Genomic DNA, 25,602 nt, shown 5'->3' with positions numbered 1-25,602 from the left:
GGACACTCACCTAATCTGACCAAAGAACTCATCATAAACTTTACATAAAAATACTTGTTGTATGGCAAATGAAAGATACACTGGTTCTTAATGCAACCGCCGTGTTAGATTTTAAAAAATAACTTTACCATAACAAACAGCTTGCTATTATTGCGAGACAGCGCCCGCCAAAATGGCAGAGAATAGGAATCAACATTTTCCACAGAAATACGAAATAACATCATAAATTGTTCTTACTTTTGTTGAGCTTCCATCAGAATCTTGTACAAGGAGTCCTAGGTCCAGAATAAATCGTTGTTTGGTTTTAGAATGTCCTTTTCTCCTGTCGAATTAGCAACCTTAGCTAGCCATGTGGCGCGAACATGCCCATCTTCTCTTGACGCAAAGAACGGAAAATTCCAAAAGTCCAAATAAACGTTGAATAAACTGATACAACTCGGTTGAAAAAAACGACTTGATGATGTTATTATCACATGTATCAAATAAAATCAGAGCCGGAGATATCCGCCGTGTATACCGAACGCTTTTCAGAAGCCAATGTCGACGTACTTCGCGTGCCAGAGAAGACAAAGAAATTTCCAGACCTGTCACTCCAAAAGCTCTTGTTCGGCCTCAGATCAAGCTAGACACCCCATTCCACCTTCCACTGCCTGTTGACATCTAGTGGAAGGCGTATGAAGTGCATGCATATCGATAAATATTAGGCAATTGAATAGGCAGGCCCTGGAACAGAGCATCGTTTTCAGATTTTTCACTTCCTGTATGGAAGTTTGCTGCAAAATGAGTTCTGTTTTACTCACAGATATAATTCAAACAGTTTTAGAAACTTGAGAGTGATTTCTATCCAATAGTAATAATAATATGCATATTGTACGATCTAGAATAGAGTACGAGGGAGTTTAATTTGGGCACGATTTTTTCCAAAGTGAAAACAGCGCCCCCCAATTGACAAGAATTAAATTACATTTTCTAAAATTGACCAAATTAAATTGCCCACACATTGATGTCAGACATGTACCTACACCAATGCACTGTTGCTCTTGACTGGGATGAATGCAGGAGCAGATTTCAGAAGTAGGCCAAGACACCCTCTTTGTGACTGATGACTGACATACGTGATGTACGTGTACGTGATAGGCCTATCTGGCTTATGTGATTATGATGGTCATAATGCTTCTTGACTGTCATAAAGTGCATTTTCTTAGTCCAAGTAGAGTAACACAGGATGGTCATAATGCTTCTTGACAGTGTCATAAAGTGTATTTTCTTAGTCCAAGTAGAGTAACACAGGATGTGTAATGTGTATTTTCCATAAGTTATTCAAAATATGAGGATAAAAATACATGATAGTAAAGAATTCAGTACAACAACAACATCAAAGGATTTAACTCTAAATGTTTCATTTATTTTTTCCCTGCCAAGAAGCTTCCTTTCTCCATTTATCCACTGGGCTTCCCTTCCTGCTTCTCTTCTTCCAACATATGAGGCTCGCACTGCAGTTAACAGTTTGAATGTCTCCCCCTAGTGGTAGCGCTACATATACATCTAATGTTGTGAACAAACAAACTTTGATTCCAAAATCTGGAACATTTTTGTTGTTGTAAGGGTAATAATATAAGCCAGATAGGCCTATTACATACATAACCACCAGTCATAAGTTCCAAAGAGGGTGTTTTGTCCTTCTCCTGCATTCATCCCAGTCATCAGCGACAGAGCATTGGGCTAGACACATGTCTGACATCAATGTGTGCACAATTACAATGGTAATAAAATGGACAATTTAAGAAATGTTATATAAGATACTATTTACAAGTAGAATGGATTGGTCTGCCTTGTGTGGTAGTTTTTTGTGCGCTTTAACACTCTACATAGATGTCATAACCAGCCATAAAATACTCTAATATACAATACCAGTCAAATTATTTTATTTCTTTTTACTATTTTCTACATTGTAGAATAATAGTGAAGACATCAAAACTATGAAATAGCACATATGGAATCATGTTGTAACCAACAAAGTGAGATTTTTCAAAGTAGCCACCCTTTGCCTTGATGACAGGGCTATCTTCTGTACACCACCCCTCCCTTGGCACAACAAAATGGATTGGCTCGAACGCATTAGGAAGGAAAGAAATTCCACAAATTAACTTTTAACAAGGCACACCTGTTAATTGAAATGCATTCCATGTGACTACCTCATGACGCTGGTTGAGAGATTGCCAAAAGTGTGCAAAGCTGTCATCAATGCAAAGGATGGCTACTTTGAAGCATCTAAAATCTAAAATATACTTTGATTTGTTTAACACTTTTTTGGTTACTACATGATTCCATATGTGTTATTTCATAGTGTTGATGTCTTCACTATTGTTCTACAATGAAAAACCCTTGAATGAGTAGGTGTGTCCAAACATTTGACTGGTACTGTGTGTCACAACACGTCTAAATATATCTGTCATAACAGTGCTATGACAATGTTATGACAGGTTATGTCGACTGTTATGACATATGGTTAAAAGTGCGTCAGAACGTGTTATGATGCTAGGTGTCAAATAAAGTGTTACCAAAAAAAGAAAGTAGTATTTATGCTGACTTGTCATCAATTGGTTTGGTGACATATTGTAGCATTGTTTACATGGAGGTTGTATTGGTTATTAACACATGTTGGTCAAGCCCAAATCTTTTTCATTGTCACCTCCCTCTCCTTTGATTTCAAACTTGTTAATAATGTATATAATCTGAGGGCAGTAATTTGGACTGTAGACTAAGAATACCATACAAGTATGAACATATTGCAACAGTATTGTTCATTGTCAACAGGTGTCAGACTTTCCAGAGGATCAGCTATTGGTTGCAGTGTTTCCAGGTGTGCCAACGGCCGCTGAGCTCTTCCTGTTACCACACAAGAACCAATCAGAGGGCAGGAAAAAGAGCGAGGAGGAGCTAGAGCAGGTATGGGATAGTTAGATTGGACAATGACATTTTGAGTGTCATTGTAATTCTGTCATGGCATGTATGACAAATTGTTTCCAATCCTTCACGCCAATTCACACAATAGGACACATGCAGACATTCATTTTATATGCCTAGTCCGACAATTGATACAACTGAACCAATGTGTTGGGTGTCATGACGAAACAGCAAATACTATTTAATTATGCATTGTGTGCGAATTGAAAGAGCTGAAAAGTGTGAGAATTATTTGACTAAATGATGCTTCTTTCATCTCCTTCAACAGATCTCTGAGATACTTGCCAGCGCTCTGAACCAGAATCTGGTGGAGTTTGAGCTAAAGCCAGGAGCAAGAGTAATCGTTTACATCACACAGCTAACTTTGGGTAAGGAAAGAAGTTAGTATCAAGATAATTACATATATTAACTGTACGTACTTGCATGAGAAATCATTATTTTCTCTACATATTCTCCTGTTTTTCAGCTGTGTTTGTTTCTTTCTGTGATGTCGTAAATGCAATGTCATTTACTGGAGTTAACGTCTTCATATTTGTATAGCATAAACCAAACACATTTTTTTGTTCTGTATTTAATAACATGCGTTATATGTTTGTCACCATCTTGGGTGTATGAAGATTGGAGGAGGACGTGGGAGGAAAGGGAGAATCGATTTTAAGTGGAACTCCTTGAGACAATTGATATTTTATATCTACCATCAAGACGCCCGACATCTGTTCACTGTCTTTAACAACCATCCCACCACAGAATTAGTGTTGCGCTGACTATAATTATGTTGGTTATTTAGCCCTTAAGAAATGGACAAAAAAATATATGTTTGGTTCACAATGCATGCAAAAATCGTAAACGCCTAAATATAATCAACAACATTACACCAGTTTGAGTGTTGGCTCAAAATGAGACAAACAAATAACTACTCTTGGCTGCAATTAAAATGCTTTACCAGCATCCACCCAAAAACAACACAAAATCTCCTCCACAATGGAAAAAGATTCTCAGTTGAGAGTATTGAATGGATACAGAGCAGTAGTCCAGCCTTCTACTACAGTATATACTCATACAACACCACACTTACTACAGCAGCTGGGTCCACATGGAAGAGTTAAGGGTTAAAGTTGGAAGTGCCCTTAAGGAAAGTCCACATGATTTCACATGTGGAAAATCACATAATTTCACATAAAATGTAACTTTTTGGAACTCTTCACATGTTTTTTTTCTGTAAGGGTGGAGGTGGGGGTTGGAGAGAGGATTGCCAGGTTTGACAGGTCTAATAGTACATATTTTGAAGGTTCTATTAGCCACATAATCCCAGTGAGAACACGTAGCCTTGAGCTGGCAGTCTGTGGCTTAAAGGACTAGGTATTCACAAGCAGGTCTGCGGGTGCTGGACCGTAAAATGTGTGTGTGTGTGTGTGTGTCAAGGGTGTGTAATACCACAGAGAGGTGTTAAATAGTATAATCAGCACCACATACTTCCAGTTTATTACACAGTAAGTGATGCTGTGTTGCACTTCATTTGTGACAGTTGTCGTTGTAAAAGGCTTGTTTTAACCATAATTTTGCATTTACATCTGAATATAAATGCTGCTATGCTTGTTAAAGCCAATGCCTTTTAGTTGGAGAAAAGTTTAAATTTGGGATATTAAAAATGCACTATCATAGCCAAGGATCGACCCATAATACAAAGCCGGATTTATTTACTTGAATCAACAAATTGATTCAAGTAAAGCATATTCATTGACTGTATGTAGCCCTACTGTAGCGGACTATTTTGATGCAAAAGATATATCTCAACTGTACTCCATGGTTGTTATTAGTGATACAACACTATACAGTATAGGATCAATATTGGCAATGAAGCAAGTAAATCTCCAAGGCATTCCCAGATTAGCCTTTATTGTGTTGTTCTGTTCTTGTTATGTTTAATGTTCATCTTCCTCTACTCTCTGTTACAGCACCCTTGGTGGATTCCATCCCGAGACACAGCAGTTCAGCCATGCTGATGCTCCTATCAATAGTATTCCTGGGTTTAGCAGTGTTTCTCATCTACAAATTCAAGAGGTATGTACAGTACTTTATGATTATATCTTTGAACACTATATGGCAGCACTGCTCGAATAACCTGCTATCATCATTAATAATGCATAGATCGGTAGGGCCGGCATCAACCAACAATGAACTAAAGACGTTCCTTTGAAGTAACTTTTCAAATGTCCTTTATACTGTAGATGTAGTGAACAGATTTAGAGTGATTTGGATGCATGAGGCACGTGTGTGAATCAGTGATGTTGTGTTAAGAAAACTATCATTAAATTGCTTAATATGCTGTTGCCATACTTTGGCTGTTAGTAGCTGAATTATTAAAAAGATTTTTATCTAAAAGTCTGCTGAAAACGCATCAATTATGGATATGGAAATTCCCGCATGAATCTAAAGAAGAAACAGATTTATTGAAATGTCAAGCAAAACAATTAAGTAACACAATTACTTGTAATTGAAGAAACAGATTTATTGAAATGTCAAGCAAAACAATTAAGTAACACAATTACTTGTAATTAGATTATGCAAAATGTATAATGCATCAGGATTACAGTCTTATATCACTACATTGATGTCATATGGGGATTTACTGATGTATAGATTAATATTTTCTTAGTTAGATATCTAGTGGCTTCATGATAATAGGGGGATTAATATAGTTTTGTCAACATACCAACTCTGAACAAAAAGTTAATATACATCTTTGAGAAATGCTGCCAATGGGACGGACCATCATTGAATAGTCATTCCCTATTGTAACATGGCTGTTGTCTGTCTACATTTAACAATCTGCAGAAAAATCCCCTGGATGAAAATATACGCGGAGGTGAACCAGGAGAAAGAGCAGGAGATGATCGGTTCGGTCAGCCAGAGCGACAGCACGCCTAAGACCACCCTCAGTGAGTTCTCTACGCCCAAAGAAGTCATGGAGAAGGAGATGGACGCCAGAGTTAAACGTAAGATACATACATAGACCGATACATCATTTTTGAATAGCAAATTGCTAGTTTGGTGACTATGAACTTCCAACAATATTACACATACTTTGTCCAAATTCATTTTATTGGACTAAAACCCATATGGGTCATATCTCCATGAATAACAATGTTGACTTTTGACCTGCAGTGTATACACTACATTGTGTTATAAAGTCTACATTGTTTCTTTACATGAAATCAACTGGTAGGAAAAAGGAGGAGTAGTGTATCTTCAGAACAAAACAAGGAACAAACAAACCAATGGGTCAGCCACTAATGTCCCACATATGAAACAACAGCTTAAGAGCTTTTGATAAGACATTGTAATGAAACCCCAGTAATTAACAGGCAGTATCACTGTCAAGGTAGGTATTTGTTTCACAGACACCAAAGCCTCTAATACCAGTGGACTAACACACGTTGTTCTTATGTTGAATTCTTTCTCTCTACCCCAGGGCGAATTGGAAATGCCTGCGAGAGCACAAGGGAGATTCCTAACTGTACTAGCGTGTAAAGCCAGGGAAGGAATGCAACAAATGTGTACAGACTTAAAGTATTGCCATTTTGAGGGTTCGCTCTATTCTGGTTTCTTTTGTAATTTCTCAAACACAACCCCAATGTTAATAGTTTTCTAAGGACCTCATTTATACTGAAGTGCATGGGTGTCTTGTTTGATAGCATCTATGCTGCAAATTTGAAATCAATCCACTAAATAGGACACATTTTAATAACAAGTATAAGCTACATAGGCCTACTGTAACACAATTTGGATTATAAAGAAAGGTTTAATTTTCAGTCCGTAATTGTCTTATTTCATGGACTTTTCTCAAAGCCTTTATCAAAACCTATGAAGAGAGTTATGTACATTTCTTAACGTTTTAGTTTTCATGAGGTCTAAGAGTTTTTGTTTGTATGAGCCATCATGTCTAGGTCTCCGATCTAACAGGGAATATTATTGAAATTGTACCATATTATCTTTAGATATCCGTTATCGCTCTGTATATAATATATGTATATTTACTTTCCACACGCTTGTAGTAAAAGTACAATGCCGAACACAGGAGATCTAGTCATGACCTGTTATCAGTTCTTAAAAGTGTGTTAAAAAGCAAGATGTTACTGATAGAAAGAGTCCAACTTTGTTTTTAATGAGGTCCTTGACTTGTGCATGTTATTATTAAGGACGAGATGTATGTGTTGTAGATAAGCAAGTGTTGTAAATAGTTATTTTCTATTAATTAAAAGAGCTCAGTCATTTTTAAATACAGTATATATACAGACTCGCATATTCTTCATTTAGTTAATTTATGGCTATACAATGTATCTGTCTTGTACAAAGGGTTTAACTGTTGAGATGGACATAATTTTCTAAATAACAAACCAGGAAAACGCAACGCCACCCCTGCTTGAAATGAACTAAAACACATAATTGGTGGTCATTTTTACCTGCATCTCAACTGTTAAACTCTTTGTAACAGACGACATAAACATCATGGGATTATTTCTATTGTTTGCCCTTTGAAAGTAACGAGAAAAGTGGAATCAACCATTTATGATCCATGGATATAATTTGTGTCTGACTCATCAAGATGATCCCACATTGTTGTGCATGTCAATTGTTACTCCTGATGAGTATATTGTATAAGGCCCATCAGCGTGACAAGGACAAGTAGCTTCGGGGTATTTTGCAGTGATATATTTGATCATGTCCTTTGCTGGAATCTATTCATAGAGTGTTCTGTCTCTGTTAAGCATATCAACTCTCATAGAGTTTCATGGTAATCTCCTCAAACATTATCTCTCAAACAATATTTCCATACAAGAAGGGAACAGAACAACTTTGTGTTGACTTTCCACCTATCTGATGAGGTGTCTAGAGTAAAAACTACACAAGACAATGATTTTAAACCACCATCTCATCCATATGAGTCTTATCAAATCATCCCACTATCAACACATTTCCTCAGCTTCATTTAGAAGTTAGAAACCAACTGTTGAGTCAAGTTCCACCGCTTGAACTCCCTACTGTAGTGAAATACTGTACACACAATAGTGTACATGCTAGCAAGTAGCTAGGTTCCTCCACTACACTGCTGTGCAATGCAGTCCTCTGAAAGCTGTCACTAGCAGGAGTAGCAGGAGATCCAGTCACGCACAGGTCCCTGGCAGCAGGTGTAGCCAGTCTGGCGGTAAGCGGAGATGGGTGGATGATTAAGCACCGAATTCACCATGCCGAGCTATCCCACAATGCCGTGCCTGGAGTCAGCACGTGATGACACAGGAAAGTGAGATGAGAGAAGGGCGGGAATGTTTAGAGAATGTTGCACAAGGAAAGTGATTCCCATGATCGTGTTTATAAGTGTGTTCAGTAGTAAAGGAAAGAGGCGGAGCTTCTGTATCTATAGTCCCTTGTTACATTGTAACAAGAGTGTTATAGCAGTTGTCATAGCAAACTGTTGCTGTAGCGACATGCTAACGTTGTTTTGATTTATCAAACTCCATCTACAGAGGCATTCTTCCACACAGGACATAACAATGCAACACATTGTTTTGTTGTACGTACGATAATTGCATCATCCTCACTCATCTGACTGTCCCTATTTTGTTTGTTGTTGACAACTCATTTTAATGTTCTCAATGTCACGCCGGCTTTGTTCAAATACTTATTAAAAAGAAACATGATTAACGTCGTGACAGATAACGGGAACATTAAAGTGTTTTTTTCTTTGTGTCATCTCTGCCACCACCAGTTCCTAAGGTGACTCCTCCAGTTCCTCCACTGGCAGACAAAGATGAACTAGCTGAGCTAAAAGGTCACTCAGAGTTCATCCACATGTATAATCCCTTTTATTTCTCCTGAATTTCTTCGGAAAGACTTTCCTTTGACACGTAAGGCCATTAGAAGGGTGGATTACAACCATTCATCCCATGAGCCTCGAAGCTCCTTTTACCCTATGAGCGGGAAACATGCGTTGGCATTTTAGCCTTGGTCGTTGATCATTCAACAGTGCTCAGTTCTTCAGACATCCCTCAGAGGCAAGACCTGTTTATATTTGTCTGTACTGCTGCAGGTTTTGTAGGGAAAGTAGTTGGGTTGTGTTACATTTGTTACAGTTTGTGTGGTTATTTATTGGTGTAGATATTTTATCCTTCAACGTTCGTTTGAACAGTTTTCTCTTGTGTTCGTTGCTTTACATCAGATTCTATTGAGCTGGTTTGATAATTTTTTGATGCAAATGTTGAATAAGATGATCTGTGAAATCTGAAAGGGAAACAAGATTGTGGGAAAGGGAAATTAAGAAATCTTAGTGTACATAGACGCATTAATAGGTCAGTGGAATTTGTCTACATTTAGGCTATTGTTTCTATGTGTATTTCACACTATGTTGAGGTAAAAACCGGAGTATAATGCTTGTATGGATGTCATCGTGACCAATCAACGGCATTACAGTTAAAAACGACTTTGACTACCACCACAGAGTTCTGTATGCTAGCTATGCTACCAGCTTATACGGACAGGAGTTAGCATTTAGCAGTCACTTCTTCAAACCTGAAAAGGGAAAACTTCTAAAATGTTATGCAGCCCAAACAGCAAAACATACGCAAATCACACTTTAGTAACCACTTAGTGGGCCTGTTACAGTACATCAATCATGATGGATTTGACAACTCTCTACTTTGTTAGATCAGATTTGTTGAATGTGCGCTAATCCCCACGGTCTGTGTTCCAGTGACCTCTGTACCACATGTATTATGATTCTAAGGGCAGACCATTGTAATACTCTTCATTGCACAAATGCATGCATCATCAGTACTGTTCTGTTTCATCTTTATTTCAATATTTCTACTGTTAAGAAACTGTCATTTTGAAATTGTTTCAAATAAATGTATTTTTCTACGTCAAAGCACTTCTCTCTGTGTAATGGAATTCTTTAAACTCTGAGAAAGGTAATAGGAGGTGATCTGCACTGCATAATAAACTGACTTTCTTATTGCTATATCCCACACGTTACTGTGTGTGTTAGTGTGTGTCTGCATGTGTATTTCGATCCTCTGTTTCTCTCACTCTCTCTCTCTCTTTCACGCACTTGCTGTCTCGACCTCTGAACGCTCGGCTATGAAATGCCAACTGACATTTAGTTCTAAGGTGCTGAGCGGATGCAACCTCTATAACCACTGTTATATTATTTGACCCTGCTGGTCATCTATGAACACTTGGACAGCTTGAAGAATGATCTAGCCTTTATGTCCATGTACTCTTATAATCTCCAACCGGCACAGCCAGAGGAGGAGCCACCCCTCAGAGCCTAGTTCCTCTCTAGGTTCCTTCCTAGGTTCCTGCCTTTCTAGGGAGTTTTCATGCCACTGTGGTTCCACATCTGTATTGTTTTGCTCTTTGGGGGTTTTAGGCTGGCTATCTGTCTAAGCACATAGTGACAACTGCTGATGTAAAAAGGGATTAATAAAATAAATGTGATTGATTGATGCGTGTTAAAATGATGTTATGCAGGTCATTCCTTTTTCATTACAGTTGTCCAAGTGTCACAGTGCTAAAACAGTGTAGAGAAAAATACAGTTTTGGGGAAAACCAGTGTTGAAAAAAATATTGTCAACAGTGTTGTGAAAAAAAGTGTTTAAAAAGCCAAACTTCAGCACATACCTTTACTCAAAGTCTAACAACTCCACTTTCTCCTAGTTCTCCTAGTTATTGACTTGTTTATTGTTTACTCCATGTGTAACTCTGTGTTGTCTGTTCACACTGCTATGCTTTATCTTGGCCAGGTCGCAGTTGCAAATGAGAACTTGTTCTCAACTAGCCTACCTGGTTAAATAAAGGTGAAATAATTTTTTTTTTTTAAATCAGCACTGAAGTCGTTAAGGAGCCAGCAAACCGCATCACTGTACACTGTCTGACAAACCTTGATACATTACACCTGCTTCAGCCAGCTACAGAAGCTACAGCCAGGAGCTGAAGTGTACACAATGCTCTCCCTAGCACCAACACTGCAGATCAGAATCAGCCACTTATTTACACTGCTGCAGGCATTTAGAAAATGTACTGCTGTATTCCTGTCTGTCACAATGTTACTGTGTGGAAAATGCATTATCTAAAGCTATTAGGTGGATATGTATGTGTGTCTCTAGTGATGGGCATGCCATTAGCAAATAGCAGCTACAACAGTGGATGTAAAATACTTATGGTAAATGCAAAGGCTGCAAGACAAAGGGCGAGCATGAATATTGTTAATATGATTCATGTGATAGTTTGTGATTTGCTGTCACTGACACTTGTTCAGAAATTATAAAAGCAGTTTTGTGTATTACAAGTTAATCTTACGATACTGCAGTCATGTTATACAGTAAGTCCCTGTTAAAGCTACTGTATCTTGTTACTGTAGATACTGTACTGTATCTCATTATTGTAGATACTATACTGTATCTTGTTGTTGTAGATACTATAATGTATCTTGTTACTGTAGATAGTATACTGTAACTTGCTATTGTAGATACTATACTGTGTCTTATTACTGTAGATACTATACTGTATTTTGTTGTCGTAGATACTATACTGTATCTCATTATTGTAGATACTATACTGTATCTTGTTGTTGTAGATACTATACTGTATCTTGTTACTGTAAATAGTATACTGTATCTTGCTATTGTAGATACTATACTGTGTCTTATTACTGTAGATACTATACTGTATGTTGTTATTGTAGATACTATAGTGTATCTTGTTTTTTTAGAAAATATATATTTCTTTGGAATATTTTCCCAATTTCCTCTATGGTAGCGAGGTCACTGAGTGTCTCCTTCCTGAACCCAAACAGGTGAGAGGTATTCTTAAGAGGCACTGGTTTAATTATCACCACGGCGTCAGGATGACTTCACGGTATTGTGGGATGCCACTTCCCCTTCTGATCTGTTCTACCGCCATTCTTTTGACACTGACAGGTAAATCGCCCATAATTTGTCGTCGGTGCCATGTGACACCTGCTACCACTCGAACATCAACAATGAGCGTTGTCTAAGAGGCCACGTTTTTTTTCTCATTATCCTCAAGCCGCCCGTAGACGGTAAGAGCGGATGAAGCGGTGAAGAATTGATTGGAGGCAAAATATTTGCACTTGATAAAATACCCTTGTCAAAAAAGATGGCAGCATTGTCATCTGCGAAGCCACCGTCCCCTCAAGGGATTGGGCCTTCACCAGACAATAAAAGTACTCTGTCACTTAATGGCGAATAAAGACTCTCCTTCGATTACAGTTCATTTCACTTTCGCAGTTTTCTGTCGTAGTTGGCAGATGGACCGCTGGACGGCAAAGCCTGGCATAAACAAGGGCCATTTGTCTTGACTCGTGAAGGGAAAGCCTTCAGAGCAGCCTCATCATACCTAAGAAGAAATGGCAGCAGATATACGGGCGCACAACCAATTGTGCTATTATGTGGGGTTTTTTTGCGTTATTTGTAACTTATTTTATACATAATATTTCTGCAACGATATCTTACGGCAAAAAAAAGAGCTTCTGGATATCAGGACAGCGATCACTCACCTCGGATTAGAAAAATATATTTTCTTCAACAAGCAAGACGCACAGGACATTCTCCAAACACCCGACAGGGCCAACATCCCCGTTATTTGCAAGATGAAGAAACGCAGGTACAGGGGACACAGAGCGGGGTGCCTCGTGAGGACCTGCAGAAGGCGAGTGGGAAAGCTGCCAAATACCAAATATCTATCAACATGTTAAATGTGCAACCAGAGGGAAAAAAATTCTAGATCACCTATACTCCACACACAGAGCTCTCAAAGCTCTCCCTCGCCCTCCATTTGGTAAATCCGACCACAACTTCATCCTCCTGATTACTGCTTACAAGCAAAAATTAAAGCAGGATGCACCAGTAACTCGGTCTATAAAAACGTGGTCAGATGAAGCAGATGCTAAACTACAGGACTGTTTTGCTATCACAGGCTGGAACATGTTCTGGGATTCTTCCAATGGCATTGAGGAGCACACCACATCAGTCACTGGCTTTATCAATAAGTGCATTGAGGACGTCGTCCCCACAGTGACTGTACGTACATACCCCAACCAGAAGCCATGGATGACAGGCAACATTCGCACTGAGCTAAAGGGCAGAGCTGCCGCTTTTAAGGTGCGGGACTCTAACCCGGAAGCTTATAAGAAATCCAGCTATGCCCTCCGACGAACCATCAAACAGGCAAAGCATCAATACATGGCTAAGATTGAATCATACTATACCGGCTCCGACTCTCGTCTTATGTGGCAGGGCATGCAAACCATTACAGACTACAAAGGGAAGCACAGCCACGAGCTGCCCAGTGACACGAGCCTACCAGACGAGCTAAATCACTTCAATGCTCACTTCGAGGCAAGCAACACTGAGGCATGCATGAGAGCATTAGCTGTTCCGGACGACTGTGTGATCATGCTCTCCGTAGCCGACGTGAATAGGAACTTTAAACAGGTCAACATACACAAGGCTGCGGGGCCAGACGGATTACCAGGACGTGTGCTCCAGGCATGTGCTGACCAACTGGCTGGTGTCTTCACTGATTGAGTCTGTAATACCAACATGTTTCAAGCAGACCACCATAGTCCCTGTGCCCATGAACACAAAGGCAAGCTGCCTAAATGACTACAGACCCGTAGCACTCACGTCCGTAGCCATGAAGGGATTTGAAAGGCTGGTAATGGCTCACATCAACACCATTATCCCATTATCCCAGAAACCCTAGACCCACTCCAATTTGCATGACGCCAAAACAGATACACAGATGATGCAATCACAATTGGACTCCACACTGCCCTTTCCCACCTGGACAAAAGGAACACCTATGTGAGAATGCTATTCATTGACTACAGCTAAGCGTTCAACACCATAGTACCCACAAAGCGCATCACTAAGCTAAGGATCTTGGGACTAAACACCTTTCTCTGCAACTGGATCCTGGACTTCCTGACGGGCCGCCCCCAGGTGGTGAGGGTAGGTAGCCACGCTGATCAACACTGGAGCCCCCCAGGAGTGCGTGCTCAGTCCCCTCCTGTACTCGCTGTTCACCCACGACTGCATGGCCAGGCACGACTCCAACACCATCATTAAGTTTGCAGACAACACAACAGTGACAACGAGACAGCCTATAGGGAGGAGGTCAGAGACCTGGTGCCAGAATAACAACCTATCCCTCAACGTAACCAAGACTAAGGAGATGATTGTGGACTACAGGAAAAGGAGGACCGAGTATGCCCCCATTCTCAACGACGGGGCTGTATTGGAGCACGTTGAAAGCTTCAAGTTCCTTGGTGCCCACCAACAAACTAGAATGGTCCAACCACACCAAGACAGTCGTGAAGAGGGCAAGACAAAACCTTTTCCCCCTAAGGAAACTAAAAAGATTTTGCATGGATCCTGAGATCCTCAAAAGCTTCTACAGCTGCAACATTGAGAGCATCCTGACTGGTTGCATCACTGCCTGGTACGGCAATTGCTCCACCTCCGACTGCAAGGCACTACAGAGGGTAGTGCGTATGGCCCAGTACATCACTGGGGCTAAGCTGCCTGCCATCCAGGACCTCTAAACCAGGCGGTGTCAGAGGAAGGCCCTAAAAATTGTCAAAGACCCCAGCCACCCCAGTCATAGACTGTTCTCTCTACTACTGCATGGCAAGCGGTACCGGAGTGCCAAGTCTAGGACAAAATGGCTTCTCAACAGTTTTTACCCCCAAGCCATAAGGCTCCTGAACAGGTAATCAAATGGCTACCCAGAAAATTTGCATTGTGAGCCCCCCCACCCCCCAACCCCTCTTTTACGCTGCTGCTACACTTTGTTATCATGTATGCACAGTCACTTTAACGATACATTCATGTACATATGTACATACTACCTCAATTGGCCCGACCAACCAGTGCTCCCGCACATTGGCTAACCGTGCTATCTGCTTTGTGCCCGCCACCCACCACCACCTCTTTATTGCTACTGCGACTCTCTATTCATCAGATATGCATAGAACCTTTAACCATATCTACATGTACATACTACCTCAATCAGCCTGACTAACCGGTGTCTGTATGTAGCCTCGCTACCTTTATAGCCTCGCTACTGTATATAGCCTATCTTTTTACTGTTGTTTTTATTTCTTTACTTACTTTGTTCACCTAATACCTTTTTTGCACTATTGGTTAGAGCCTGTAATTAAGCATTTCGCTGTAAGGTCTACTACACCTGTTGTATTCGGCGCACATGACAAATACACTTTGATTTGATTTGATTCATCAAAATACATATCAATATAGGCCCACTGTGGTATTGCAGTGATGTCATGTGATGTGCAATGTTGTGGTCTTGCTTGAAAACTGCAATATCATCATGTTGTGTCTCCCATTGAGCATAACGTAGAGGAAAACAACCTCCATAAGCATCTATTGCCTCTGACTGGGGTTATTTTCCTCTGCTAACAACAGGCAGGCTGGAGGACAGCTTTCCATTGTCTTACATCCCACAGGGACCGGAAGAGGACAGGAAGCCATTACAGGGGTGGCTTATGCATATTGTAATAATAATAATCCATTTATTAAATCTACCACATAATCACATTCACAAAGAAGCCTATTACATAAACAGAGGCACTTAGCTAGATGAAAAGCCCTTCTAGTCACTCATGAGTTCTGCAAACACTTGAAGAGAGGGGACACTGAAGAGAGGGGATAGACATCAACCTCTGTCGACTATCATAAGAGAAAATGTTTGATATCAAATCCCCTTAAATTAGCTCCAAAACTTTTTGACCCTTCAAGTGGGAGTAAGCTTGTACATTTAACATTAGAGATTATCTTAATGAAAAATGTGAAATGAGTGCTAGCCCATAACAACATATTTAGTATTCCTTCTAGGGTCCTACTACAGACTGAAGAATCTGAGGAGACGTATTGCTGTCCACAATATTTGAACAATATCTCTCAGAGTTTAGCTAAAATAAATTCACAAAATCACATAAGATGAGTAATGAAACATTAATTGTATAATATTTAAAAAACAAGGGAAAAACTCATTTACTTATTGATGATTTCACACGCTCAGTAGATTATACAAAAATATGCAGTATCTACCTCTCGTCAAAATGGAGCTGTCAGATATGCAGGCGTTTTTTATCAGTTAGCACAACAACACCGGAGGCTAATGTCTGTAATTGAAAGGCTGAATATGTATCATCGTACCCATATCTAGGTAAACTTTATTATGAAAAATCATCTGCACTTACGCATTTGGACATGAGCTCCATCTAAAGCAAAAAATGAAATACACTATGTTCTAGTTTAACTTGAATTTATGAAGGTAATATAATTGACTGAGCCTGATAGCAACTCTATGACCTCATGATAACAGGGTGATGGAGGAGCATGGGTAAGCAGAAGGTCCAGCTTCACTGCAGAGATTTAGAAAATAGATAAATAAGGGATATATGGAGGATCCGTTAGGGAGATAATGAGCTTATTGTCAATATCATTATATTGATCGTAATGTAGATATTTGGATTAGCAATAACCATTAAAAGATAAGCGTATGTACGTAAGAATAGCAAGGCACATGCATAAACTTGTTAAGTTTGTCATATTCTGTCATGTATGTCTTTGAGAGAGAGAGACAACCAACTCGCTCGGGGGCCCTCCGTTGTCACGTGTTGTGGACAAAACTCTGAGGGTGACTTCCAAAGAGTGGGGATAGGATCAATAAACCCATCAACTTCAGGACACACTCCTGACTTGAATAATGCAATTCCTGTTCCACTTTTAAATAATAAAACCAGCATGAAATTCTAATTACCAAATCCCCCGTGTCGTTTAATATTTAATTTGGAAAGTATTTCATCTGTTACATGTCAAGTCTCGAAATCAATATTTGTATGACATTGCGCAAACTTCAAACATGGCATTGTGTGCTGGGATAGCACTTCGCACTGAGGCCGGCAGTCTTTCTGGTTTGGCTGAGGTGGCTATCTGAGGGTCTAGTTAGCCCCACACCCTCTATAATTTAATATGGAATAGCTGCTTTTCATTATTGGGCCAAGTAGATAGTTGGTTCATCGCTAGTTCAAGGACAAATCCCTGTACATTTGTGTGAAAGAACCAGCACACACTAATGCTGCACACTACATTCTCTAACATTGGACTGTGGAGACAAGATAACATAACCTGCTTTCCATTGCTTTCCCTCAATGATATGAATTGACTCACCTTGGAGAGAAAACATAACTGATACCTTATGTAAGTGGGGTTGTCAGCCCTTGCCTGCACTGAGCAACATACACTCAATGGTTTTGGTATTTCGTGACACTTTTAAAACTCTCTGAGGAAGAGGGATCCCCGAACGTAATAAGACAGCATCTGTGCCTTCGTTTTCAATTTCGCCGCCACCAAAGGACCATACTGATCGTGTCTGAAGCTATTGTGTATTCAGATCATCCAGCTCCTTACACAATGCCGCAAGGTTTCACCTCTGAGTTTTAGCACGGCACCTTCTCAGTGTGCCAGACACATAACCAATTCAGCGAGGCTCATAAATACAAATGAATAGCAGTTGAGCTTTTGTTTTTGCTTTTTATCTGTCAGTCTCAAGAGTGGAGGCAATTTTAGTGGAGGAAAATACAGGTAACTGACAAAATAAAGGAAACACCAACATAAAGTGTCTTAATAGGGCGTTGGGTCACCACGAGCCAGAACAGCTTCAATGCACCTTGGCATAGATCCTACAAGTGTCTGAATCTCTATTGGAGGGATGCGTTACCATTCTTTCACAAGAAATTCCAGGATTTGGCATTTTATTGATGGTACAAAACGCTATTTCAGACGCCGCTCCAGAATCTACCATTGGTGTTCAATTAGACTGAGATCTGATGTAACGTTCGTTCTCCTCCTCGTCTGAGGAGGAGCAAGGATCGGACAAAAAGGCAGCGTGGGTTGAATACATAATCCGTTTAATAAAGAAAGACGAACACGAAGCACACTTGAACAACTACAAAATAACAAACGACGTAAACAGACCTGAACATGAGAACTTACAGACAACGAAGAACGCACGAACAGGAACAAACTCACAAACGAAACAGTCCCGTGTGGCACAAACACTGACACAGGAACAATCACCCACAAACAAACAGTGTGAACAGCCTACCTTAATATGGTTCTCAATCAGAGGAAACGTAAAACACCTGCCCCTGATTGAGAACCATATCAGGCTGACTGAGTACAACGGCAGGCGGATTCTTGTTTATTGCACATCTCCATTTTGGGTTTGAAATGACAAAACAACTTCTGTGGGTGGAACACTTTTAATACCCTTTGATATACATCTGAACATAATCAGAATGGATTCTTTTGTTCTATTGCTAATGATTCAAGTTTCAAACATGGCCTGCTGGCCTGTTGATTATTTTCCATTATCTGTCGATTTCAAGATGTCATAATAAAAACTGTTTATTTATTTCAAATTACGCGAAAGTCATTAACATCAAACATCAGGGATCAGGGAAATTAATTACAATTCCAGCATCTTCTGTCTTATTTTTTTCATTTCATAAACGAGATCATAGTCCTCGTTTCCCATCCATTGTTGATGGAAAAGTAATACGTATAAAAGCTTGTTTGTTCATAGAGATCAAAGCCACATCAAGATGACAACATCTTGAGACCAAGTGACGTTCAGTTGAGAGACTCTACTCAGCGCCTCAAGTACACAGGTGAACTGAGCTTGACAGATGACTTAAAATGCTCAGGGACTCAGGAAGGGAGACCTAAAAAAGCCACACGCATTGCTATGCCAACTGACTCTTCCATTCAACAGGGCTCCTTTCTTTACTAATTGTGTATCGTGCCACACAATACCCACTCACTTTTGTGGATCTATTACTTTTGGGGAAGGGGATAGCCAGTTCTTAAAAACAAAAACTATACTCCATCTTTTCTCTGACTTTATTGTTGTTGATACAGCTAAGATTCAACTTTGTTGGTAACTAAACTTTAAGACGAGTCTTTGGTTGTCTATCTTCAATGGCACAGGTGGGCGGGTTTATAATGTATTTCACAGATATTCCTCCACTAAAATTGCCTCCACTACTGAGACTGAGAGATACAACATAATGACAGGTTACAGACCTGTTATAGACCCTTCCACTGTTATAGAACCATCCACTGTTATAGAACCATCCACTGTTATGGACACAACCACTGTTGTAGACCCATCCACTGTTATAGAGCCATCCACTGTTAAAAACAGTGGATAATCCTAGAGTCACCTCTGCAATGTCATTTTCCATCACAAACCTGAATCTACTCAGGCCCCCAAAAACATATGCGAGCTTTGACTTTGTTGGTAAATATACTTTAAGGCGAGTCTTTGGGCTGGATTCAATTCGTATTGCTGAAGTATCGCGGAAGATCTGCGTAAAAATGTTAAGGACATATGCAGCACTTAGTTCTACCGTGAATGCAGTCCCCGCAACAGTGGGGACATCGCCTTTAATGCAGGTATAACTGTGTTTAACGGTGTGTGCGCAAGTACATGAATGTGTGTGTTGAGAGGGTGGACAGTTATTTCAACCTTCCTCCCTTATTTATGCCTGTAAGTAAATTGACACAAAACAACAGGACAAGGCTAGGACAGCTCACCCCACAAGGTTCAAATATCTGTTTAGAGGTGAATTAACTTTGATTTCCTCTCTGACTCGTCCCAAAAATGATGTATCGTGGGAGCTTACCGGGCGGTTGAATTAATTACAAAAAAGGTTTCACAGATGGAACTGTTCTTGGGATTGATTGACCAGAAACAGACTATAAAACTCTGGCCACTTATAGGGGCACTTTGGAGTTCATTGGATAAAATACTACTGTATTTGGCAAAAATATATATTTGGACAAACAATTGATGTGAGTCAGTAATGATTATTCTTTTTCAGAAGCCTGGAGGTTGGTTTTATTCGATTAATATTTCACCTCGGAATGGCGATAACTGAAATGAAAGTAAATGCGGAGGTATTCATGAGTAATGTAAATGGTAAATTTCTTCAATGGCTGAAGTGGCTGAGTTGAAGCCTAATTGAACTAAGTGTTCACACTGACACTGGGGTTTGGGATATTTACTTATGAAACAGTTCTATTGAGTATGGCAGTGCTTACCAACCCTGATCCTCAAGTACCCCCAACAGTGCACAGTTTCGATGTAGCTCTTGATAAACACACCTCATTGAGGGCTTGATGATTAGTTGACAAGTGGAATCAGGTGTGCTTGTCCAGGGTTACAACAAACATGTGTTCTGTTGGGGTTACTTATTGGCAGACTCAACAGCTTTGGTTACTCTAATGACTGCCTCACCTGGTTCACTAACTACTTCTCAGATAGAGTTCAGTATGTCAAATCGGAGAGCCTGTTGTCAGGACCTCTGGCAGTCTCTATGGGAGTGCCACAGGGTTCAATTCTCGGGACCACTCTTTTCTCTGTATATATCAAAGATAAAGCTTGCTGCGGGTGATTCTTTGATCCACCTCTATGCAGACGACACCATTCTGTATACGTCTGGCCTTTCTTTGGACACTTTGTTAACAAACCTCCAAACGAGCTTCAATGCGATACAACACTCCTTCTGTGGCCTCCAACTGCTCTTAGTGCTAGTAAAACTAAATGCATGCTCTTCAACCGATCGCTGCCCGCACCCGCCCGCCCGACTAGCATCACTACTCTGGACGGTTCTGACCATGTGGACAACTATAAATACCTAGGTGTCTGGCTAGACTGTAAACTCTCCTTCCAGACTCATATTAAGCATCTCCAATCCAAAATTAAATCTAGAATTGGCTTCCTATTTTGCATCAAAGCCTCCTTCAGTCATGCTGCCAAACATACCCTCATACCCTCCCGATCCTTGACTTTGGCAATGTCATTTACAAAATAGCCTCCAACCCTCTACTCAGCAAATTGGATGCAGTCTATCACATTGCCATCCGTTTTGTCACCAAAGCCCCATATACCACCCACCACTGCGACCTGAATGCTCTCGTTGTTGACTGGTCCTCGCTACATATTTGTCGCCAAACCCACTGGCTCCATGTCATCTATAAGTCTTTGCTAGGTAAAGCTCCGCCTTATCTCAGCTCACTGGCCTTTGGCCATCTTTCCTTCCAGTTCTCTGCTGTTAATGACTGGAACAAATTGCAAAAATCACTGAAGTTGGAGACTTAAATCTCCCTCACTAACTTTTTAAGCATCAGCTGTCAGAGCAGCTTATCGATCGCTGCAGTTGTACACAGCCCATCTGTAAATAGCCCATCCAATCAACTACCTACCTCATCCCATATTTGTTTTTGTTTTTTCTGATCTTTTGTACAACAGTATTTCTACTTGCACATCCTCATCTGCACATCTATCACGCCAGTGTTAATTGCTAAATTGTAATTACTTAATTACTAATTACTTAATTTGCACAAGCTGTATACAGATTTTTATATTGTGTTATTGACTGTACATTTGTTTATCCGATGTGTAACTCTGTGTTGTTGTTTTTGTTGCACTGCTTTGCTTTGTCTTGGCCAGGTCGCAGTTGTAAATGAGAACGTGTTCTCAACTGGCCTACCTGGTTAAATAAAGATGGAATAAGGGTTGGGAAATACTGGAGTATTGCCTCTGCTCAACTACGTTAAAGGGATCATCCCGTTACTTTACTGATTAAAGTCATTCCTGTTATCTAGTCATCCCTGTTATCTAAACTCAGCCCTGTTACCTTAAGTCATCCCTGTTACAAGAGGTTTAGTGTCACAGTTACATTTCAACGTTTAAAAAATAAATGTCTAAGAGCACTCTCTTTGTGTATAGTTGTGAGTGGAAATTTTCGAACTGGCAGTGCATAATGTCAGACACCAGGGAATGCATTACAAATTTTACAGAAAGATAGGAAAGGAGTTTAATATTTCATTGGCTACAGTCTCACAGTTCCATTTTCAGAGTTTCTGTGGAAGTGCCTGAACATGAAAAGCCTGAATTACCAACCTCCTGGCTCAGAATAACTACATCATCATATGGGATCAAATGAAAGGGTGTTCTGTTCCATACTGTTTGTTTAGTCGCTACAGTATTGTAGGGCCCTCTGTTATTTGCAATCATATGAGTAGCAATAAAAACAAATCCATCTTCACTCCTCACATTTTGTCAGGCTCAATCAGAATCTCTGGAATGGATACGCCACAAACCGTTGCATTTTCTATTTCTCTAGAATGTCCCTCTTAGCTAGACGAGAGGAGCTATTTCCGATACGGCAACTGTCAAATCTGAGAAAAAATAATGAGTCCCTCTCATCGCCACTTCACCCTCACCTACCTTGACACACAATCCTCCAATGAGAAGTATTTAATAGTTTAGCATAAGCTTTAGTCTAAAGTGCACTATTACTACCTCTTGTATCCTCCAAATCCAGAGTTCTCCATGCAACAGCAGGGACAGCTGCCCTCGTTCACAGCTCATTTGCTTCTGCTTGTCATCTGTGTATGAATAATAACTCCGCCGAGACCTACTGGTTTTTTCCTTCTACATCGTGCCATCGTTATCAGCTGTCAGGTATTTCTGTCAATAGCCTTGTGAAAGGAACACCGTACCTTGCGGAGTCATACAGTTGGGCATATTTGTAGACAATTGAGAGTTTATTGATCTCTATCAATTTACTGAAGTCAGTATTGATTTTATTGAACCACTATCAAACAAATGTTTTCCCTATTGCGTTAACATCATATTTTGTTGAATTACTAAACCAATGTATTCAGAATGTATTCACACCCCTTGACTTTTTCCACATTTTGTTGTGTTACAGCCTAAAACAAATGTGCCTACACAAAATACAACCTTAATGTCAAAATGTAATTATGTTCCCCTCCCCTCAAAAATCGAAATACATTTCTAATGAAAAGCTGAAATGTCTTGAGTCAATAAGTATTCAACCCCTTTGTTATGGCAAAAAAAATAGCTTAACAAGTCACATTAAAATGTGCATGGGATAATTGTGTTTAACAAGATTTTTTTATGACTACCTCATCTCTGTACCCCACATATACAATTTCATGTAAGGTCCCTTAATGAATTTCAAACACAGATTCAACGATAATGACAGGGGAGGTTTTCAAACGCCTCGCAAAGAAGGGCACCTATTGGTAGATGGGTAAAAAATAAAAAAGCAGAAATTGAATATCCCTTTGAGCATGGTGAAGTTATTAATTACACTTTGGATGGTCTATCAATACACCCAGTCACTAAAAAAATACAGGCGTCCTTCCTAACTCAGTTGCTGGAGAGGAAGGAAACCGCTCAGGAATTTCACCATGAGGCCAATGGGGACTTTGACACAGTATAATGGTTGTGGTAGGAGAAAACTGAGGATGGATCAACAACATTGTAGTTACTCCACAATACTAGCCTAATTGAGAGAGTGAAAAGAAGGAAGCCTGTATGGAATAAAAATATACCAAAACATGAATCCTTATTGCAACAAGCCACTAAAGTAATACTGCAAAAAGTAATACTACTCTCCATATTTTCAAGCATAGTGGTGGCTGCATCATGTTATATTTATGCTTTTAACTGGTGAGTTTTTCAGGATAAAAAATTTAAGGAATGGGGCTAAGCACAGGCAAAGCACAACCTGGTTCAGTCTGCTTTCTACCAGACTCTGGGAGATGAACTCACATTTCAGAAGGACAATAACCCAAAGCACAAGGCCAAATCTACACTGGAGTTGCTTACCAAGAAGACAGTGAATGTTCCTGAGCGGCCGAGTTACAGTTTTGACTTAAATCTTCTTGAAAATCTATGGCAAGACCTGAAAATGGTTTTCAAGCAATGATCAACAAGCATTTTGACAGAGCTTGAAAAATGTTGAAAAGAATAATAAGCAAATGTTTCACATTTCAGCTGTGGAATGCTCGTTGAGCACTCTTTGATCACTTACCCAGAAAGACAGCTGATCAGCTGTAATCACTGCCAAAGGTGTATTGACATGTATTCGCTCAGGGGGTTGAATACTTATCTAATCAAGACATATTAGTGTTTTATTTTTCACTTTATTTTTAAACATTTTAGCATTTTTCTTTCACTTTGACATTTCAAGTATTTTGTGCACATTGTTGACAAACAATTACAGTTATTTCAATTTTTATCCAACTTTGTAACAAAAAAAAACGTGGAAGAAGTCAAGCATTGTGAATACATTCTAAAGGCACTGTATCAATCATTTTCATGTATAATATAAAATATCCCACTGCTGCATGATGTCTTGATAAATATATTCATCCTATAAATATCTTCATCTTTTGAAGGTATTTCATCATTTAGATGCGTGGTGTTATAACTCAGGCGTCCCGTCAACGGGACACTTGTGAATCACGCAGTGCCTTGTGTCATGATCACAGATTTTAGAGAAACAACAAATGTCGGTACATATAAGTGTCTTATCTATCCCTAAGATTAAAAGTTGTAAAGCACTTCACCATCTACTGCACAGCACATTGTTTTGAAGATTAAGTTATTTTCCACCCACAACCACCTCTCCAATACTCTTCACTGTTGAGACAAAAAAGACTGTCATCAGTGATAATTCTCTGTGTTTAAGAGTCAAAGTAAAAAGTATTTTAATTTAAATTAATTATATAATCAAGGAAAGACTGATAAAGGGGACATAGGGGCTCAAATTGGTAATTATTCTCAGAGGTGATTGAGGCTTGCTGGGTCAGCATTCCCATTTCCATCTGGTCAATAGTGTGCCTCCCAAATGTTAAAAGGTGATTCATTCATTAAGATGGAGAACGAGCAACCGGGCCTTCTAAAGGTAAGTACCTACTTCAAAAATAGGCAGGAGACTTAAATTACCATGCAGGGAAGATAAACATAAACTTCTATGGATATTTTAAATGTGTGAGAGGGAAATGAGAGGCAACATGTTTTTCAGTGAGTGGTAGGATCTTCTCACTGGTGTTCTGAGAGGTTTGTCAGATAGAACTATACCACATGTGTTTGGTATGTATGTTTACAACCTGTAACATTTGTGGGAACAGGGAATAGCATTCAATGGCATCCTACGTATTTACCATAACACAGGGTGGTCTAACCTCCTCCTGGATAACTGGGGATGTAAGAATTTGCGCCACACCCTTGCCGTTCCTTGTCAGCAACTTTGTATACATTGTGCAACATCAAAACCACACTATTTCCATATGTTTGCAACAATCACGAATCTTGATAATCTTGTCTTGCCCTCTGCCTTTGCTCTGCTCTGCTCTGCTCTCCTCTACTGACAGACTAATGGGTTATTGAGTAAATAATCAACTTCTAACGAGTCGACAGCAGATTTCCAAATGGGGGCTGAAATGAGTCTGAACGGCACGCTTAAAAATGCACTATGACTTGACGTTCGGGACACTGCAATCTCCTCCAATGACTCTGGGTTGTGTCCTTGCGAAGAAGAAAAAAATGACACAATATATCTGTCAATATAAAGCACGAAAAGGATACATGTCTTTCTTCTTATTTACAACAAAAACATTAATACAACTATGATGACATAGC

General features: G+C 39.7%; 1 protein-coding gene across 2 annotated transcripts in view; it reads left to right on the top strand.

Moving 5' to 3' along the window:
- Positions 1 to 9,984, top strand: part of LOC139567736 (VPS10 domain-containing receptor SorCS3-like) — a 228,387-nt gene extending 218,403 nt beyond the window's left edge. Inside the window, exons 23-27 of one of the 2 annotated variants that reach the window (XM_071389195.1) lie at positions 2,818 to 2,949; positions 3,236 to 3,335; positions 4,923 to 5,028; positions 5,803 to 5,963; positions 6,440 to 9,984. In XM_071389195.1, the coding sequence (XP_071245296.1) occupies positions 2,818 to 2,949; positions 3,236 to 3,335; positions 4,923 to 5,028; positions 5,803 to 5,963; positions 6,440 to 6,498 (558 nt within the window). In that variant the 3' untranslated portion in view covers positions 6,499 to 9,984. Of the gene's footprint in view, positions 1 to 2,817; positions 2,950 to 3,235; positions 3,348 to 4,922; positions 5,029 to 5,802; positions 5,964 to 6,439 lie in introns of both variants that reach the window. The other variant, XM_071389194.1, reaches the window with a different exon arrangement.
- Positions 9,985 to 25,602: the final 15,618 nt, after the last annotated feature.

The sequence above is a fragment of the Salvelinus alpinus genome, chromosome 2 (assembly GCF_045679555.1).
Source record: "Salvelinus alpinus chromosome 2, SLU_Salpinus.1, whole genome shotgun sequence".
NCBI lineage: Eukaryota > Metazoa > Chordata > Actinopteri > Salmoniformes > Salmonidae > Salvelinus > Salvelinus alpinus.
This window is presented reverse-complemented; position numbering and strand designations above follow the sequence as displayed.